This window comes from Magnolia sinica, chromosome 13, assembly GCF_029962835.1.
Source record: "Magnolia sinica isolate HGM2019 chromosome 13, MsV1, whole genome shotgun sequence".
Taxonomy (NCBI): Eukaryota; Viridiplantae; Streptophyta; class Magnoliopsida; order Magnoliales; family Magnoliaceae; genus Magnolia; species Magnolia sinica.
In genome coordinates, this window is record NC_080585.1 from 47,931,815 (window position 1) to 47,939,533 (window position 7,719).

Consider the following 7,719-nt stretch of genomic DNA (forward strand, 5'->3'; position numbering starts at 1 on the left):
TACTTTTATTACATGGTGCTGCACTTCTGCTACATGGTTGCTTGTAGATGCTTTTGTTGAGATGGGGTTGATGTTGTGATAGGTTTTAAGCAGACCCCAAAGTCAAGAAGTAAGGGTAAAGATATCAGGGGCGGTTTTTTATCAGGCTGAGCTTCTTTTTTTTTAAAAAAAAATAATAATTAATTAATTTTTATTATTATAGCTTGAATAGGGATCGCAATGGTGAGCACTCCGCAATCAAGGCCCCCATCAATCAGTGGATCTTCCTAGGGAGGTACGAGGCATATTGGAAGAGATTAGAGCAAGGTTCGGAGGTGCTATAGGTTGTATTTCCTCTCTCTCTAATCAATTTTGTAAAGCTGGATTGTTATTTGAAGCTCTTTGATATTTTTTAAATTTGTGTCTTACATTCATTCATGTACAATTATTTTTCTAATTAATAAAATTACAGATGGTGTGCTTCCACCTATATGAGAAAAGAGAGGGATCCATAATCACTACCCAGATGGACCTTTAGAGTTACAGCAAACAAAATCTTTAACCATACGTTAAAAACATTTTCTGCCCTTCAACGTAGGGGTCGTATCGAATCACTTTAAAAAAACCAAAAAATTATAAAAATATAAAATAAAATAATAAAATAATAAATCATATCTTGTATTGAACAACAAAAATTTAAAAAGAAAAAACAAAAGGAAAACCACCCGAAACCAACTTCCCCATTCATGCAGAATCCACGGAAAGAGCCAATTTTCCCTGCGTCTCAACCAAATGTCCCACCCACTGGGACCCACATGCAAATATCATTGGATGATAGGAACCCTCCACATGTATTGGGTGCTTCTGACCATTGATATTCTCTGATTATGGACCATGAATCAATGATGATGAGATTTGATCTTCAAGCATCCATCCCAGCCGCCGCATTACCCCGCGGCTGCGGCTGGTACAACGCCTGAGATGCCCGGTGCCGCCTATTATCATTATTCCCACCGAGGTACTGTTCCACTTGCTTGCCCGGACTATCCGGCGTTCCCAGCCCATCTGTCGACGTTGTACCCACGTACTGCTGCATAACCAGCACAGACACAGTCAATGCAAAATCCGCCGACGCCAGGAAATCCCCTATCGCCCCCAGCTCTGGACACTCACTCCATTCCATCATTCCCGCTGTTAAAGGCGACACCATTCCCTGCCCACGGCCTACTATATACAGATCATGGTTTGTAGACATATTCCGTATTGCCGCCACCGTCTCCTCTGCATTGTTCGTCACCTTCTCCGTGTACACCACCGACTCGTTACTCACGTGCTTCAACCGAAACTGGTTGATGTAGTCATCATCGAGCTGCTTCTCCCTCTCGTTATCGGTGATTACTGAAAGTCTCCCGTCTTCATTGGACTTGCCACCCAGCACGGCGGGGTCCACTGGGTTATCTCCTACAATGAAACGAATTACAGTGAGGGTTACACCTGGGTGCTCGGCCATCCGCCATGCGTACGCTAGGGCTTCACGATCGTCGGGCCCACCAAAGAAGAGGACCCCTACATGGTGCTGCACGTGGCTGGCTGGGACGTGGGTGGCCCCACCGAGGCCGCGGTCGACGAGGATCCCTACCGAGCATGGAGCATTTGCTAGGACGTTCTGGTTAACGGTCTGGGCGGCAGGGTTAGCTGCTTCCATTCCGCCATCTACTGTCTGTTGCTTGTGGAAGGGAAGGATGATAAGAGCGACTCGCTTGTCCTCGGCCACGTCGCATATGTCCTCGTGCATGGTCGAGTAGGGCGATATAGCTGTGAGCGGTTGCACTGCCACCCCACTAGAGCGCATCTCGTAGTTCTCAAAGGCGCTGACGATGTGGTCTGAATGAGCCTGGGTTCGGTTGATTGGGGGTCGACCGTTCTTTCTTGTGCTGTGGACGATCAGCATCGCTGAGGCGCGGCCTGTTAGTTCAACAAGGTGGAGTGCGTAGACGAAAATCGGCGACCTCTTGGTGGGTCTTGACGCTTCAAGGAGGTTAATGATGGTGGGGACACTGCGGGGGCTGTGGATGCAGGCTAGCAATCGTAGCTCAGCGTCTGCCTTTGACCTTTGGATCGTCCGGCGCTTATACGCTATGAATCGCCTTGCGGGCCGGTAGACGGAGGTCACCACCGGCGTGATCATCCCCGTCATTACCACTGCCGTCATGACCATGATTGCAAATGCCGGCTCATCAAGGACCTGTGAATGCATGCAACCCAACAGCCGTAGATTGAGTTAGGGCCCAGTAATCATATAAAACCCACCACGTCAATGTCCTTATCTGGCCCACTCCACTCAGGTGGACGAACACAGATGATGTTGACCGTTCATTAGGTGGGTCACACCATGATCAGCCCAAGTCCGGAAACCATTACTTGTTGAACAATCGTAAGCATCTGATTTCCTGTATATAACTTTGGCAGCAATCTGTATTTGTTAATGGTCTACCAAAATGGACGGGCGGGATTGGCCAACCTACAACTTACAACGGTGGCACATCCACGCTGTCACCTACCTGATGATTGGACTACGTAAGTGAAGTGACGTCACCAAGTTCCGTGGGCCCTGCTATAATGTATGTGTTATATTCAACGGGTACCTGCATTCGAAGATATCATTTCATGGCATGAGCCCAAAAATGAAGCAGATCCACAGCTCATGTGGACCCACCGTAGAAAACAGTAAAGATAGAGACCCAACGTTCAAAACTTCTTATGAGCCACAAAAGTTTTCGATCAAGATGATATTGATGTTTTTCTTTCATTTATCTCTATTTCAACTTCCATGTTTCAATTGTGGGTATCACTACCCCACTGTTTCCTGTGGTGGGTCCACTTGAGCTTTTAGATCTACCTCATTCTTTGGCTCATGACATAGAATGATCTCTCCAAATGGGTGGGTGGACGGTATGGATATAACACATATATCATGGTAGGGTCCATGGTTGGTGACGTCACTTCATTAGCTAATTGACTATTGACATTGTCAGTATCTAATCTGCGTCCATCCTTGCCACCGTCCAGTAGTCAGGTGGGCCACAAAATTAATTGTAAAAATGTCTGATTATGAAAAAAAAAAATCCCCAGTTCCAAGAATCAGGACCCTCCGATGGTCAGGTGGGAAACAAAATTATTTGAAAAAATCGTACGATTATGAGAAAAAATGGAGTCCTAATTCCAAGAATCAGGTTGGTCTGGTAGTCAGGTGGGCCACAAAATTAAGTAAAAAAATATATGATTATGAAAAAAAAATGGCACATTTACATCCAAAACACCCAAAATTACAAATCTCATCTAATTCCTTGAATTTGTGATAATTTTCAGATTTAGACATTTTTCTGATAATATTATCTGGAAAAACTCTTGCTAAAAACAAAATGTGAGAAAATATTTATTTTTAAATATGGGTTTTGCGGCCCTACTTTCAGGGGATGTTAGTAATATCCCAAAGCTTTTAAGTTACATGAGATGCCCTATCATCGATTTGAAACAGAGTAAGTTATGGTGCCAAAATCACATTAATAGGATTGTCTTAAAAATCCAATGGATGGCGTAAAAAATAATCAGTCAAGATTAAGCTGCAAAATTGAAAGAACAAATCATTATCTTCAAACATCTATTCATTGTATTACTTATGATTTTTTGGAGTACTTGAAGGCTTTAAAATAAATAAATAAATAAATAAAAACACCTATTCATATCATCTTACTTTGTATTCCTTATTATTTATAACATTTGAGATAATTTCAAATAAAATCACCAAAATTTTGTAAGAGTATCGCAATAGATATATATTATCACGATAAGTCAATTTTACGTAACAAATTCAAATTTATGTGGAATATTTGTCGGAATGCAAACACCCCAAAGAGGATTTTGAAAAATATTAATGGGAAAATGGGGCTCTTCCAAACAAGGTCATTTCTGAAAATTCTACAAAGTATAGAATAGAAACGAAAAATGGTGAATTCCGGCATGCAGCATAAGAGTTTGGGAGTAAGGATTATTATTATAATTTTAACCTTTTGATCCCTGCCGACGTTGAGGACGATCATTTCAATAAGCCCTTTGGTGTTCATGAGCATCCCGAGCGAAAACCCTTCACGGAGAGGCATTCCATAGAAGAGGGCGACAATGAGGGTGGCGACCACCTTGCAGATACATGCGATGACGATGATCACCACCAGGACGATCGTTGTATCTCGGTTTGTTACCGTGCTCAAGTTAGCCCTGAGGCCGCTGATTGCAAAAAAGAGAGGCAGCAGCAACCCGGAAACGAAATCCTCCAACTTTTCGATCAACAAAACTCCCAAAGGGCCGCTTGGAATTACTAGGCCAAATACAAATGCACCGAAGATAGCATGTATACCGATTGCATCAGTTATGAATCCGCTTATCAACACGCCAGTGAGAATGATGCAGACGTGTAATTCTTTGATAGCTTCTCCTTCTGGAGTCTGCTTGATGACCCATCCAATGGCAGGTCGAACGATAAAAATGCAGAATAAAATGTAGGCGGTCCCACAGAGGACGATCCAAAGAGATGCAAAATTATATTCACTGTTGTCTGTGAGGGCAATGGCTAGTGCAAGCAAGATCCATGCACATAAGTCATTGATGATGGCGGACGACATTGCAATCCTTCCAAGTTCAGTGTTGAGGAGCTTGAGTTCTGCAAGGATGCGAGCTAGAACAGGGAAAGCGGTGACGGAGAGAGCGACGCCGAGGAAGAGGAGGAAGCTTGTCTGGTTAACGCTCGTGCTTATGGAATTCCTGAGGAAGTATGATGTGACAGAGCCGATGAGGAAAGGAAGAGCCATGCCTGATATGGCGATTACCATTGCCTTACGTCCTGTTCTTCGTATCACGTTTATGTCCATCTCAACTCCTACAAGGAAGAGAAAGTAGAGCAGACCCAAATTTGCCATCGTCTCCAGCACTGCAATGCTATGTAAGGGGAAGACCGTTTTACTGAAGTGTGAGTTCTTCCCCATCACCGACGGACCCAAAATCAGGCCACCCTAAAACCGGAAACAAAAATGCTTAATCCAGTCCGTTTAATTAAGTGGACCACTTAAAAATACAATGATGATATCTAGCATTTTATTATGTTAATGATAGTAACACTAGTAATTATTACTCAGGTTTTCTGATTCAATGAGATATTTGTGACCCCACGTTGGGGTCGAGTGGGACCCACAATGTAGATACCCTAGTTCGAAAAGGGATGGGCTACTCCCCCTGCCACCAGGCCAATGGCTGATGGTCGGTGATCTGTGGGCCTCACCATGATGTATGTGTTTCATCCATGCCGTCCATCTTTTTTTAAAGATCATTTTAGCTTGTGAAACCAAAAATTAGATATATCACAATCTCATGTGGACCACATTACAGGAAACAGTGTTGAATGAAAGTCACAATTAAAACCTTTTTGGGGACCATAAAAGTTTTGGATCAAGCTGGTCTTCGTTTTTTTCCCTTCATCTAAGTATTTATGACCTAATCAACAGATTGGATGTCAAATAAACAGTACAGTGGGCCTTAGGAGTATTTTAATGGTGTATATACAATCGCTATTGTTTTTATGTGGTGTGGTCCACATGAGATTTATATCCCTCTCATTTTTGGGATCAAGCCATAAAATGATCTGTAAAAATGGATGCACAGCATGGATGAAACAAATACATCATGGTGGGTCCCACAGAGCACCGACCATCGGCCACCGGGCTGGTGGTAGGGGAGTAGCCAATCCGTTTTCCCCAAGATCGCCTGATGGCGCACGTTTTTTTATTGGACCCACTTGAATTAATGGTGATGATTGACGGTAAGCATACCAAGATCTCGGAGACGACCCGGGGCTGGCGGAGGGGCTTCAAGAGGAAGACCAGGGTGCGAGTGACGATGATGATGAGGGAGAGTTGCAAGACGAAGAGAGGGAGGGAGTAAGACAAAGGGTCCTCTCCTCGCCATATGCCATTTGACGAAATCATCGTAGGAGTATAACACACGACGTCGTCTGATGAGTTTGTGCGAATTTTCTCCATGATTATTACTCCTCTTACAAAACACCCTTCTATCAACAACAACAACAACAACAACAAATAACAAGAAGATGATATCAAATGTTTTCTAGCTAGAACGGAAGTTTTGTGTGTGCTTGCCCACGCGTGTGTGGGCGGGGGGGGAGGGGGAGAGGGGAGAGAGAGAGAGAGAGGAGACAAAGGAATGGAGGAAGACGGATAAAAACGGTTACTACGGTTGAAGGTTTAATGGTTTGCTTTGAGGGGTTAGTTCTCTACAAATGGAAGGAAGATGATATGGTGGAGAGCCGAAAGAATCGGAATATGGTAGAGCAATCTACAACGTACACGTGGCAAGGTCATTTGACAATAGAGTTCATTTAAGTGGTGGGACTAATCATTGATGGATAGCATTTGGAAAACCACACCTATAATACAATCTTGAACTTGATGTTTCTTCACTTTCAGCACTTGACGGTGTGGATTAACCGTTTTGGATTGATAGAAATATTAGAAAATTGAGGTTTTTTTTTTATGAATTATTTTCCATCCATATCAGAAAACATTAGATGGACGGCCTTGATTATACTTAAACCTTTCACCTGTGCTTGCGAGAGAGAGAGCTCTACCATATTACGGTTCTCTCAGCTCGACCGTTTTGAATTTTCCTTTGGGAGAGATTGGCGGGGAATTTCGTTATGTAAGACAGGACTTTGAACGTGGTCAATACAAGGTCAGCAGTCAATTTCTCTTCGCACTCACCTCTCCCACACGCCTGCGTGATCCCAGCCGCTCATAAGGCGGGGCCCACGTGATGACAAAACTACAGCTGGGCGAAGGGTGTTTTGAAATTCATTGGACCAAAGAGGGCATCCAAAAATCAAACGGAAGCGGATTAGGTGTGGCCCTGGCCTCACCCAAGTCGGTGCGGCCCTGACCCACCTTTGCTGTAAGTACTGTATATCCACGGTCTTAATCCGTTTTTGTGGGTCATATTAGGGAATGGCCCAAACATTAAGCTTATCCAAATATCAGGTGGACCACGCCACAAGAAACAGTGCTTGACCATTAAAAACTTTTTGCAGGCCAAGTTTGGGATCTTTCTGATATTCGGTTTTTTTTACCTTATCTAGGTCGTGTGACTTATCAACAAGCTAGATGGAAAATAAACATTAAGGCACTGGGGTGCGCCCCTGGGAAGTTTTCAATGGTGGATGTTCTATCACCATTGTTTCTTATGGTATGGTCCACCTGAGATTTGGATCTACTTCATTTTTGGGCACATGCCCTAAGTGATATGAAAAAATAGATAGACGATGTGGATATGCAGTACATACATCAAGGTGGGCCTACTCATCAAGGCTGCACTGTGTTGCGTGACGCCTAGGTTGCACATAATATGCTTCCGAATCACATAGGTTGAAAAATCATATCCAATGGAGAGCCTTTGGCACATGAAATCCGTTTTCAACCAATCTTTTCTCCTGAGAAATAGGATGATAAAATCCCATGATAGCCCTGCTATGGAACGATATTCTAATCATAATGATCCTAGGCTTGGACCATACTGCTAGCCGTCCATGCCTGCCTGAGCCTAGAAAACTAGAATATATTAGTAGATTCAGCTAGTTCGAAAAGCTCACTCGGCTTGGCTCGATTTGGCTTGACTTGACTC

General features: G+C 43.6%; 1 protein-coding gene across 1 annotated transcript; it reads right to left on the minus strand.

The window, feature by feature from the left end:
* Positions 1-901: 901 nt before the first annotated feature.
* LOC131224270 (cation/H(+) antiporter 15-like) lies at positions 902-6,014 on the minus strand. The gene is made up of 3 exons (XM_058219801.1): positions 5,859-6,014; positions 4,047-5,045; positions 902-2,224 (listed from the first exon to the last, which is right to left on the minus strand). Exons 1-3 carry the CDS (start codon positions 6,012-6,014, stop codon positions 902-904), a joined length of 2,478 nt encoding a protein of 825 aa, XP_058075784.1.
* Between the last annotated feature and the right edge of the window lie 1,705 nt (positions 6,015-7,719).

Coding starts and splice junctions, on each gene's coding strand:
- LOC131224270 (XM_058219801.1), bottom strand. CDS start 6,014: ATGATTTCGTCAAATGGCATATGGCGAGGAGAGGACCCTTTGTCTTAC. Junction 5,046..5,858: donor GGGTCGTCTCCGAGATCTTG/GTATGCTTACCG, acceptor TTCCGGTTTTAG/GGTGGCCTGATTTTGGGTCC. Junction 2,225..4,046: donor ACGTCGGCAGGGATCAAAAG/GTTAAAATTATA, acceptor ATGCATTCACAG/GTCCTTGATGAGCCGGCATT.